Source organism: Cynocephalus volans, chromosome 17 (assembly GCF_027409185.1).
Source record: "Cynocephalus volans isolate mCynVol1 chromosome 17, mCynVol1.pri, whole genome shotgun sequence".
NCBI lineage: Eukaryota > Metazoa > Chordata > Mammalia > Dermoptera > Cynocephalidae > Cynocephalus > Cynocephalus volans.
Window position 1 is genome coordinate 36383796 of NC_084476.1, and position 13133 is coordinate 36396928.

General features: G+C 38.1%; 1 protein-coding gene across 3 annotated transcripts in view; it reads right to left on the bottom strand.

Moving 5' to 3' along the window:
• Positions 1–1427: 1427 nt before the first annotated feature.
• The window catches only part of NR4A3 (nuclear receptor subfamily 4 group A member 3), a 39205-nt gene continuing 27499 nt past the window's right edge, over positions 1428–13133 (bottom strand). For all 3 annotated transcript variants that reach the window (XM_063081590.1, XM_063081591.1, XM_063081592.1), the window contains one exon: positions 1428–4692. In XM_063081590.1, the coding sequence (XP_062937660.1) occupies positions 4445–4692 (248 nt within the window). In that variant the 3' untranslated portion in view covers positions 1428–4444. The remainder of the gene's footprint in view (positions 4693–13133) is intronic.

Below are 13133 nucleotides of genomic sequence, written 5' to 3' on the forward strand. Positions count from 1 at the left end.
ACATCCATGTTCATAGTAGTGGTATTCTCAATAGCAAAGAAGTGGAAGCAACTCACATGTTCATTGACAGATGACTGGCTAAACAAAATGTGGAATATTATTCAGCCTTAAAAAGGAAGGAAATTCTGATATATACTACAATATGGATGAATCTGAGGACATTATGCTAAGTGAAATAAGCTAGGCACAAAAATACAAATACTATATGATTCCACTTATTAGAGTAGTCAAATTCACAGAGACAGAAGGTGCAATGGTGGTTTCCAGGGGCAGTAGAAGGGATTAATGGGGAGTTGTTTAATGGGTATAGAGTTTCAGTTTTACAAGATGAAAAAGAGTTCAGGGGATTGGTTGCACATCAGTGTAAATGTGCTTAACACAACTGAACTGTGTACTTAAAAAAGGTTAAGATGGTAAATTTTGCTATGTGTATTTTTGTCACAATGTTAAAAAGCCAACAATTAGCTTTTTGTGTTTATCTTTGTACATTTAACTTATAGAAATTCATCTAAAGGCAGGTGCCCCTTATTTAGCCCTGACCTTCCCCTTCCCCATTCAAACCAGATCTTTGTCCCTATTGTCCCCAGAGAAGGGATTTAACCCTTTCCAAGCACCTATATTTGAATTCATATGCAAGATGGTACTCCACGTCGCCTCTCATTTCTTTCTTACTAGGCATATTTTATAGTTGAGGTAATGAAGGTCCTGTTGAGAAACGGGAAGAAGGGTTTGTTCCTAGACTATACACAGTGCTTAGATGTCACAGAAAATACTTTATGCAAGAACTGATGAAGTAAATTATGAGGGCTCCCATATTTCTACTTTTGAGCTATCAACACACAAAAAATCTATTTGTCCTAACTCAGCATACTAATGGTTTGGGTAGAGTTGAATAAAAATTGCATTTGCATTACTCACAAAGGGATTTCTAAGCAATGTAGTAGTAATGGCTTAAACAAAAAGACAAAGAGTACTGACCAATCTTTGAGAACTCTAACCCTGATTCTTACAAAGTTTGGTTCACAAGCAGTAAATATCCGATTATTTTGACATAAAAATGAATCCTTTATACTTGTAAAGAAAACTTTTAGGCAACAAATTTTTAACTCTATTTAAGTTATATACAATCGAAAGAAAAATGGAGTTTCACACACTGCATGTTTGTATCTCCTCAAAGCAGCCAGCAGTGCTTTGCCCCCAGGAAGCAGTCAATAAATGGTTATTGAATTTAGAATGTACTTCTTTCCAATCAGTGAGGTTTAACATATTTCCAATTTAGAATGCCTATTAATTCTTCAGCATTACTAAGCCTTTAAAAAATCCATTTTGGGATGTGTTTAAGAGTTCACAGCAATTATTATTATATAAATAATTAAGAAAAAACTGTTAAATGAAGCATGCTTAATCAACACACCAATAGCCATTGATAAAATGTAATTTAATTTAATCATTTAAATTTACATTGTTAATGTACAAGAGCATTTCTTTCAAACCATAGGTTAACACACACTAAAGAGCAATGCTGTTAGAAGAGCAGAGAAACTCTGGAAAATCTCTGCTGGCTGAAATAAAAGCAAGGCACTCTCCATTAACAGCTGGTGGGTTCCTGATTTCCACCCACAGAAGGCATGTTCACACCAAGAGAGCTCTCCCACAAGGGGAAGAATCACCTGCTTTGATACTTTAATACTTGATGTCCTCTTCTGAGCTAGTGTGGTCCTCTACTCTGTATAAACTTGTGTGTCAACATTAATACAAAAAAAGAGCTGAATTGAGAGATGACTTGGGAGGCCCTCATAGTTGAAATAACTATGGAAGACAGAAAAACTCTGGCTATACTCTTCATTTTCAGCCCTAGTGTCTGGACCTATAACTAAAAAAGCTTCTTCATTCCTTCCAACCAATAGATATGACAGCTAAAAAGTCTTTTCCTTAAATTTGATGGGTGTAAAAGTAAAAAGTAACAGCATTTCTCTAGGGCTCTCTTTCATTTTTGCTGTTTTGTTTTTCCTTTACAGACATGACAAAAAACAAGAATGAATTTTCCAAATACTAAGGGTGCCCAAGAAGGTTATGCATACACAGTATTTCTAATTTATTCAAATTCAATTTGAATTTGGTCTGAAACTATCTTGAATGAAATGTTAGCTTTCCTGATATTTAATAATGTTTATGATGTTTGCATATAAGCTCAAAAAATTAATGCAAAAGTACTACTTTACTCATGGTTATCTTCAGGTAGAGCATAAATATTAGTGGTTATGTTTAGAAGCCTGTTTTCCTACAGATGCAATAAGTTGAGAAAAAAAAAGACTATGGAAAGATGAATTAGGTCTTACTCTTAATTCTGTTACTAGCTGTTTGAACATGGGTTACTCTTTACCATTCAATGAGCCCCATTTTTCTCCTTTATGAATTTCAGGGGGTTGACAAGTGAGGCCCCTTCCAAGTTTAGCATTTCAAAATCCTAACATTCCAGGTCCTGTCATCTTGATATAAAAATAATAATCTTTCATAAAAGCTCAGACAAACATAATACATGATCAAATATCAGAATGACTTGGGAAAAAGAACATATATGATTTGCCATCTGGGTTATACTTTGCAGCAATTAGGCAATTCATTTGGCATTTGTTTGATTGTATAATTTAATGACAATATAAACAGCATAGTTTTGTTATTTTTTCATTTAAAAAGACTAAAGCAAAAATGATTTAAAGCTAACAAAAGCTACTGTGACATCAGTTTGACATTCAAAGTTTGTTTCTTAGCAAAATGGCCAAAGATATTTTGACTTGATATAGAGTATATAATATAAAGACTTTTAGACCTAAAAATCTCCAAACATTATTTGAATTTAGCAAAACATAAGCAAAATTTTAATATCAAAGTGCTAAACAGTACTGCCTTAAAAGTCACTGCAAATGAACCATAAAATAACGGCATGGGAAGTGACATTTATTGTACAAATGGTTAATAAAAAGACACATTATAAATATATATATGTAACCTGCTATATTTATATATATATATTTGTGTATTTAATTTCTAATTGGTGTATCCAAGTCACTGTGAACACCCCATTTAATTACTCTGTAACTCAGCTTCTAGGAGCTGGTGGTCTTGCAATAAATACAGGCAAAGCTATTACAATATAACGTGCATACAAATGTTTATACAAATAAGGACACTATGCAACAAATTCTCTCATAATAATATGGCATTAACAGTATAAACATACAAAAGGGAGTAGGAACAAGGAATGTTGAAATGCAGCCCACTAATCCTTTCTAGTACTCACATTCATACTATTTATTTTGAAGAAGACTTGCTTGCTCTCCAAAATTGTCTTTTTAACCAATAACAAAAATGAAATTATATTCATAAAAATCCTTATTATCCCTGGTGCTTACCCTGCATGACCCAGTTCCTACTTATTTGCGTGCTCTCATTTAGGGATCAAATACTTGACTGACTCACCCAGCCCTCCTGGGGCTTCTGAATGAATGTATCAGTCAGTTGCTAGGACTGAACCAAGTTTAAGGAACTCTGGTGGGGTTGACAGATCACAACTGAAACAGTTGTGTGAAATCCATTTTATAATCTGATCCTCCTTCAGGACTGCTGGACAGTCAGGGCAGGGATCTGGTTCCGTGAAGAATGGCCTAAAAGTCTTGGATGGGCCATACCTCAGAAGGGTTCTACAGGTCAGGTGGACCAAGCCTCTGGTAGGAAAATTAACATGTGTCATTTGCTAACATGATTGCCTCCTTTTTTATTTTCATATAAAATAAAGGAGAATTAATCAACAAGACTTAGTAAGACAGCACTTTAAAAAATTGCACTTGTATATGGAAGCGAACAGCCGTTATCGTTTTGCTATGTCTGATTTGTAGGAAATCCTACATCTTCTACCATTTGTTAAAATAAAGGAAGAAAGAAATTAAGAAAAGAGAATTTCTGCCTTGTTTGCACCACATACGTACCCTTGATATAGGAAGCGTATTCTAAAAGGATCAATCTTAAGACATATCCTACCCTGGCAAGCAACCCGTGGTTGTTCTTGTTAAATACAAAGTAACTATAACTGTATTCTCCAGAAAGAGTTTTAAAACAGTTATAATATCCTTTCTTTTTCCCCTGCTGGGATAGCATTGTCCAAAAGTGCTTTGTTAGCAGTTTCTTAGAAAACCCTCATGAACTATACCCCCTCCTACCCTACCCCCCAAAGCCTAAATATAAAACACAATCCCAACACAATACTCTGCAAGTTTTCTGACTTCAGGTTGTAAGGAAAAGTGCCAGAAAAAGTCTTTGCTTTCTATAGGAGCTGTTGTTTCTCTCAAGGAAGTACAGAAAACGGTAGGTATCCAGGCCTACCCCTTTGCTGCTTAGCAAGCAGGTGCTAGCAGAAGAGGCGGCTCCCTGCTCGGGCTGCTCCTGCTTAGAAAGGTAGGGTGTCCAGGAAGAGCTTGTCGATGATGGAAGGCGGAGACACCAAGTCTTCCAGCTTCAGATAGAAGATGCGCTGGAGGCCCAGGGTGCAGATCTTCCTCAGTTCTACCAGGGCACCCCGGACCTTGGACTCGGTAGGCTCCAGAGCCTGTCCCTTACTCTGGTGGTCTTTTAAGCTGCTTGTGATCTTGCTGCATAGCTCCTCCACTCTCTTTGGTTCTTTTAACCCATGTCGTTCTGCAGAGGGATAGAAAAGGGCATGTTTGGGAGGCAGATACATCTTAAGATACTTCAAATCCCTAATTGAGGTCTGAGTCCTGATTTACCCATTGGGATGGCATTTTTCAAAGTGCCCTCTCTCCTAGTGGTAGTTCATAGCCTTTGGTATCAACACCAGGGTTTGAATCCCAGTCCTGTCGCTTACTTGCTGTGTGCCCTTGTCTCTTAACTTCTCAGCCCCCGATTCCTTATGAGATGAAGATAATGATCATACCCAATTCAGGGTTTCTGGGAGGGCCAACTTAGGCCAACAACACAAGTGAAGTACAGTTGCTGGCACAAAGCTGCACTGAATGAATAACAGGTGGTTATTATTTTGCATACAGTATCCTACCACAGTCTCACAAAAGCCCTGTTAGTAGGCAACTCCTTTTCAGAGTGACACGGAATCACCTCCAGGCAAACTAATTAATGTTCATATCTTCACAGTATCACTTGAGGGGAGGCTGTAAATTCTATTTGCTTATGCAGAGACTGCCCAGCAAGACCCAATACAAAGTGCATTCTTGTGTTTTCATGCTAACCGGCATTTAGAAGAATCCAGCTTTTATTTTCCTTGTACTCTCCCCTCCCCCCACCCTCGAAATATCTATTGACCTACACCTGGCACTCTGTACAAAATACACATGTCCTATTGCTGGGGAGAGGGAGAAGCCAAAGAGAAGGGAGAAGGCCCAGCAGGATGTGGTGCAGGTATTTATAATGTACCAAGACATGAATACCAGTATCTTATATTTTTAAAAACACTATATAAAATGATCCCTATGTTAAATGTTATGATATATTCTATGCATAAGGTTAAATGATTTTCCCAAAGTCACACAGCTGCTGGGATTGAAACCCAGTCTTCTGAAGCAGATTCTGTCCTCTTGTTCCAGAACAATGTTGCATCTCCCTGAGATGAGAAAGAAGCCTGACATCCAATACAAATCACACTGCTTGCTCTCAACATTTAGATATCTGAGCCTCTTTTTTAAGGGAAGAGCTTGGCCCCAGTTATCTGAAAGTTTTCCTCTCTCTTTATATTCACATGTAAAATTATAATTCTTGAGAGACGGAAGACATTTTTCTAATGGGAAATCAAGCCTTAGTTTCTAATCTTTCCTGAGTTAATTTTTTTTAGTTGGGGATATTTTCATTAAAAAAGTTATTTCCTTGAAGCAAAAGCCAATCAGAAAGATGAAGCAGCTATCCAGACATTTTGTCTTTCCTTGTCCCAAATAAAAGAGACCTGGGAACCAGGAAATCTGCATTCTCCCCAGCTTGGCTGGTTGTGTATGCCTTGGGCAAGTTCCTCCCTCTCTAGAGTCCTATAAAGGGAATTTGATTTAAATGACTTCTAAGATCCCTTCCAGCTCTGATATGTTATAATTATATTTAAAGTACAATCATGAAAATTGCCAGAAGCATCTCAGTGGGTTGTAACCTGCAGGTGTCTCATCTTAACGCCACAATTCCGTACAGAAAGCGGCACTGGACTTTGAGTTAGACATGAATTCCAGTTTTGGTTCTGTCATTTACTAGCTGTATGACCTAATCTCCCTAAGGCTCAATGTCTTCATAGGAAAATGGGGATTACTGGGTGGTAGATACACAAATCCTTGTTGTAATTTTCCTGTGTATCTTAAATATTACACAATAAATTAAAAGAAAAACTACAATTATAGTAAAACCCACCACCATGGGTTGTTGTGAGGCTCAACTAAAATGATGTTATATGAAAGCGTTTTGTCAGCTGTAAAGTGCTACACACCTGGTATAGTCAGCACCTAAGACAATGCCTGGTACTTTGCAAGCGGCTGGCAACTGCAAGGTCGAACAAAAGGCAATAGAGATCCCTAATTTCCAAACTCTGCAGTACATGATTTTGCTTTTCCCAGGAAACTATTACTAATCAGCCCAGGTGCAAACCTGTCCCCTGTGGCTTATCTTTATTAAGTACGTAGTCTCTGTGTTTCAGTCTCAGAAGAAGCACCCAAGAGTGAACTTGAAGAGAAATCCTGTCTGCAGTACTGCTCTGCCTAAAGTTTTATTTTCCCCTCAAAGCAAAAAAGTGGGTTGCAAGTTTGGCAGTAAACTGCAAGAGATATAAAAATGTTCATATCCTCTGACCAAGTAATTCTACTCTTGGGAATTTATCCAAAGGAAAAATTACACAGAAGAATAAAACTGTATGCATGGAGATATTTGGTGTAGCATTACCTATTACCGGAAAACAACAACAACAACAACAACAACATCAACAAAAACTCCAAAACCCAAAAAACAAAAACAAACAAACAAAAAACACTGGAAAAAGATAAAGGGTTAAGGAATGGAGGAACAGTTAAGTAAATACTGGTACATCCATATCATGGAAGATTGTGTAGGCATCAAAAAGATCAAATACAGGGCCGAGCCCGTGGCGCACTTGGTAGAGTGCTGCGCTGGGAGCGCCGCAACGCTCCCGCCGCGGGTTCGGATCCTATATAGGACTGACCAGTGCACTCACTGGCTGAGTGCCGGTCACAAAAAAACGACAAAAAAAAAAAAAAAAAAAAAAGATCAAATACAGGGCCAGCCCGTGGCTCACTCGGGAGAGTGTGGTGCTGATAACACCAAGGCCGCGGGTTCGGATCCCATATAGGGATGGCTGGTTTGCTCACTGGCTGAGCGTGGTGCTGACACCACCAAGTCAAGGGTTAAGATCCCCTGACCGGTCATCTTTAAAAAAAAAAAAAAAAAAGATCAAATACAAAGACTGTGAAGAAACATTGAAAAATATTTATAATATTAAATAAAGAGTAGAATATTAAGTAGTATCTAAGATATAATTACATCTATGCAAAACTTACTTCAGCATATAGAGAAGGGTGAAAGGAAACAAAATAGTAAAAATATTTATGGGGTCGTCAGATAACCTTTTTCCTTTCTTTTAAAAATTCCAGGTTAGTGCTGTTTGTATAATAATGTTAAAAGATGGCATTTGGTCCTTTTTGAAGCCCCCTAGTAACTATGACATGTTCAAACATCATCTTGCTGATACTAAATTCTATTAATGCTGAGATATGTGAAATTAGATTCTTAACCTAGGGAGAGATGCTTTTCTTAGAATGAGATACCAATCCATTGATTTAAGCTTTCCCTTCCTTTCAGTCTTACATAATATTCAAGATCCCATATTCATGATCAGGATAAAGAAACTGAGCAATGTGTTGGCTGGATTTCGGGAGGGGGTTGATTGCAGAACCTTGTAACCAGACTTTATGGCCAAACTCACAGAAGGTGCCATGGAGTTTTTCCTGCTCTCCAACCAGTTGCGACCGCTCGATAACTATGGCAACCATTATTTATTCAGTGAATTCAAGTGGAGATCGATACCTCCTGCCAGCTGGATCAACCCTAGGCCTGGAATTCCCTGAGGAATTCAGAGACACTCCTGTTAGAAGCCAAAGGCACCTCAACCCTTCTTTGTTATTTTGAACAGCTACTGGATTTGTGGCTTCTTTACTTTTTCCAAAGGGCTGAGATAAAATTCAGTCTCCATGCAAACTACTGCCAGCAGCCAGCAAGATTTTCAAATCGCTAGGGAGTCACTAAGTGTCTGGGACCTTCCAAGTAATTTAAAATTCCTTAAAACCTGAATCACTGACATCTTAGTTGTAGGGACCCCCTTTCTTCTTGCTGCTTGGTAAACGTGGCTGCAGAGCGCATATACAGAGAGTTCATAAATTCTGGGGGAAATTAGACATTTAGATTTTCTTCCTTCCTAGAGAATTGTATACAGAAGATTTTAGTTTAAGATCTTTGTCCACCATTAAACAAAACAAGCTTCTCGGTATTTCTTGCATTTTGATCTACATAATTTTTATCCGATATTTCAATATTTTAATTCAGGAATTATGTATTCAAAGCTTTAAAATACAACCTACAGAAACAGTTAAGTAATACATTTATGTATCATAATCACTGTACATAAGAAGTAGAAGAGATTTGAGTCATTTAGTTCAAATTCCCACCTAACACAAAAATCTCCACTGTAAACTACCACAAAGAGAATGTTAGGCACCAGCTGAACTGGGAGTTCACTATTTCACCCTGATAATGAAAATACTGTATATTTAATAGTACTCTATATTACTCTTTTACTTAGATTATTTTATTTCAGCCTCACAACAATGCTGTGAATTAGATAGGACAAAGATTATCTTTAATTAATAGATAAGAAGGCCAAGGCTCAGAGGATTAAATGACTGGGCCACTGTCAAAATTAGCAAGTGGCTTATTTCTTTCACTCCAAGTCCACAGATATTTTCAGTATACCAGGCTGCCTTCCATCCTTGAACATCTCTAATTGCTAGAAAGTTCCTCCTCATCCTGATATGAACTAACCACCCTATAACTCCCTCCCACTTTCTGTGTACCTAATTAACTAATTGATTAATTCCTTCTTTCAACAAATATTTATTAAGTACCTATTCTGTGGCCAGCAATGTTATAGCCACTGGGGTTAGAGCAATGAACAAAACAGATATACAACAGATCATACTCCTAACCTGTGTGTGATGTTAACATCTAAAAGATACTGTTGGATTCCCGTGCATTTTAGATACCCATGCCATACACATCTCTGCTGACAGGCAGAGGACGGAAGGGAGGGGAGAGAACGAGAAGGGGGGGGTGGAGAGATCAAAAAAGTGAAGTAATAGAGCTGTTTAGGTCTGTGTTCATGTGTTTCCATCTTCACCCTGTTAAGATCTACTCATCCTTTGGATCTCGGACCAAATATTTCTTCAAGGAAGTTTCTCTGTTTACCACCGGTCTAGACCACTTCTCCTATAGCACTCTATTCTTTCCCTTCACAGGACATAACAGTTTGAAATCAGATATTTATGTGATGATTCCCTGCCTCCTCCATGAAATGTAAGCTCCATGGAGGCATGGACTGTATTTGCTCACCACTGTATCTCCAGTACCAAGCCTAGTATGTGGGAGATATCCAGTAAATATCTGTTAAATGAATACATAAATGCAAGATGAAGGACCTGTAAAAAAGTGATTAAACAAACACTAAAGGTGTGGGTTGCTCAGAATAAATATATAGCTTGAGAGTTATTAAAAAAGTTAACAATAGTTAAAACGTTACCAACTCTAAAACCTACTACATCAGAAGCTTTGGAACCAGATTTCCTGGCTGTAAATCCTAGCTCTACCACTTAACAGTTGGGTGGCTTTAGATTTGTTTCCACATTTGTGAAATAAGGATAATAATGGTACCTGCCTCATGGGTTGTTGTGAGAATTAAATGAGTTGATACATGTAAAGTATTTGGAACAATGCCTAGCATATAGTAAGCATTCAATAAATATTTCCAAGTATCCTCTATATCTAAAACTCACTTCATTACCTTCCCCTTCAGATATCTACTTTTCTGAGTTTGTCTATTAATGATATCACAATCTTCCCCATCACTCTCATAATAATCTCTAACAATTCCTTTTCCCTGGTCCATCATATTTAATCTGTTGCAAGAATTCAATATCTTTGATAGATATTCCTTGCATTTATCTCCTCTCAATATTCACTGCCTCTGAACCAGATCTTCAATATCTGCTACCTAGATTGTTTTAATAGCTCTTGACTGGTCTCCCTACTTCCCATATCTGCTGTAATCCATCCAGGTACTTCTAAATTTATTAAACAACATTCAACAAAATAACACATGTAAAACCCTTGGCATGGTGCCTGGCACCAAGTATTAAAAAGTGGCCACTATTATTAATTTCATAGAATCCCAATTACCAGTTGGTTCCCTTGATCCTTGCTACTCAAGGTGTGGTCCCCAGAACAGCATCATCAAAATCACCTGGGAGCTTGTTAGAAATGCAGAATCTCATGCCCCACCCTAGACCTACCTCATCAGAATCTGCAATTTAACAAGAAGCCCGGTGTTGTGTATGCACATGTAAGCTGGAGAATCTCTTCTCTAGTCAATACTAGTTTCCATAATATGCTATAATATGCTTGACCCAGTCTACCGAGCATTCATCTAGTCTTTGATTGTAAACCTCACTCCCCAAGGCAGGAACTCACTCCCCAAGGCAGCTCATTCCAATTTCAAATAGTTCTGTCTATGAGAAAGTTTTTTTTTCTTTATATTGAGCTGCAATCTGCCATTCTATATATAATTCTCAGTTCTGCTTCTTGGGCCCATACGAGAAAAGTCAATTTCTCTTCCTGCCAAGGAAAAGTAACTTCTGTTCTTCTTGAGCAGGTCTTAGGGCACAGGCTAACTCACCAACAATACAGTTCCAGCCAAAGGGGAGGGAGAGGCAGGCCCTGGAGAGAGATGTGTGTTTGACTCAAAAACCAACCAACATACAGGACTTCCTGCTCTGAGCCCCACTTCTTTCTCTGGGATGTCATTTGACTGCTACTTTTCATGTCACATATAACATCCTTTACTGATGGCAGTCCCAGAGACTCTGAGCCCACGCTGGTCAGGAAGCCACAAGTTAGTTGGCCACCTAGGTTGAGGCTGTAATGGTGCTTTTCAGTCTGACTGTCTTTAACTTATTAGAGTTACGTGTCTGTCTGTCTCTCCAAGGAGACCACAGACTCTTTGAGAGTGAGGAATTGTGTGTCCGGTTTGTAGCAGAGGCTCAATAAATATTTACTGAATTAATCTGAATTAAAATAAGGCAGTTCTCAGGAATTCAGACTATTTTCTAATAACAGTGGTAGGCTAAAAAGAATTAATTCAGATTTTCTTAATTTGGGAGACTTTCTAATACTCACAATTAACCCATTCATTAAACCAATATTTGCCATGTGCTAGACACTCGTAAACGCTGAAGTAATTATAAAGATGAACAAGACCCTCACTACCCTTAAGAAACACACAATCTAGTTGGTTAAAAAAAAAAATTACAAATTCCTTAATACAATGTGTATAAGCAACTGCAGGGATGCATGAAAATTTTTATGGATTCATGGAGAGAACAGCTGGACTTTCCTGGAAATATGTAAGACAAATAACATTTAGGATGATAACAATAAAGGTTTGTCTGACATTTTTTTTTCTCGCAAAGTACACATTAGGTCATCCAATCTTTATAAGAAACCTGCAAGTAGCATCATTATCCCTGTGAGAAATGAGAAAATTGAGATTAAGAGATGGTGAGGAACTTGCCCAAGAGTGCACAGATAGCAAATTGCAGGGTGAAGACTTGAACTCAGATCTTGAATCTCCAAATCCATGACCTCCAACCCCCCATTTTTGTTGTTAATTATTTTGCCCTGACAAGTTTTACACTTAGTTTTTCTTGCAATTTAGCTGATGGCTATATTTGATGCAATAAGAGGGTAACTAGGTAACCAGGTAACTGTTTAGAGTGAGCAGGGGAGCTCTGAAAAGACAGGTGGTGGAGGGTGTGGCAGGATTGGCCACCTGTCTGGTCCTGCTATGTCACTGTTTTACTGCCTTCTGCTGCCCTCCTGCTTCCTCCCTCAGTCTTAGCATTCATGTTCCAAGAAGACTAGAAAAAATACAGGCAGGAGAGAAAGGAATCATTTTCTCACCTGACAGAAGACCTGATTAGGGAAAAGAAAGCCATGGGGAATATTCTTTTACTGTACTGATTTGCAAAATGGCATTTGGGCACTCAATATTTCCTCCACTATCTGGTTCAAAATACCTTTCCAATCTTATTTCCCCTATCACTATATGGGAAATGCGTTCTACTCTGAGGTTAGGTCATAATATCAGGCCATAAGGTAGATATCACACAGAATTATTTTTTCCCTCTGAAAATCCTATGAATTTCCCCAAAGTGCGGGATATGCTCTCAGCTCTCACTAGCAGAGCCAGAGAAACATGACCCACAGTGAATTCATATCTTCTCTCTCATACTCACCCCAGGACATACAGTCATCGTGTAATAATCTGCACTCTTTCAACTTTTCTCTTCTTTCTAAGATCATATATGTGATTTAACATCATAATGCAACTCTATCATACTGTTTTTCCCCAAAAATGTGCTGAGGTGTTACACTGCCATGCCCTTGCTATTCTGTTTCCTTGATCTAGAAGGTCCTTTATATCTTCCCATGTCTAGATGCTATCTCTTTGGGTCATTCATGACCAACACACCCACCTTCCTTCACCCCCAAAATGTTATCAGTAGTCCACCATACAATGAGTTCTTTATACCATAATCATGTATGACTTCCTAGTAGACTAGTACTTCCTGAGAGCAGAATTCAGGCCTGGCCCATCTTCACATCCCTAGAGGCTGTCACAGTGCCTGGCACATAGGAGGCCCTCAATACTTATTTAATAAATGGATATTTAAAAAATGGTAATTCGGCACAAACTTTCTGTTTGGAAAGCTTCTCATTTATCGAACATAATTAACTGT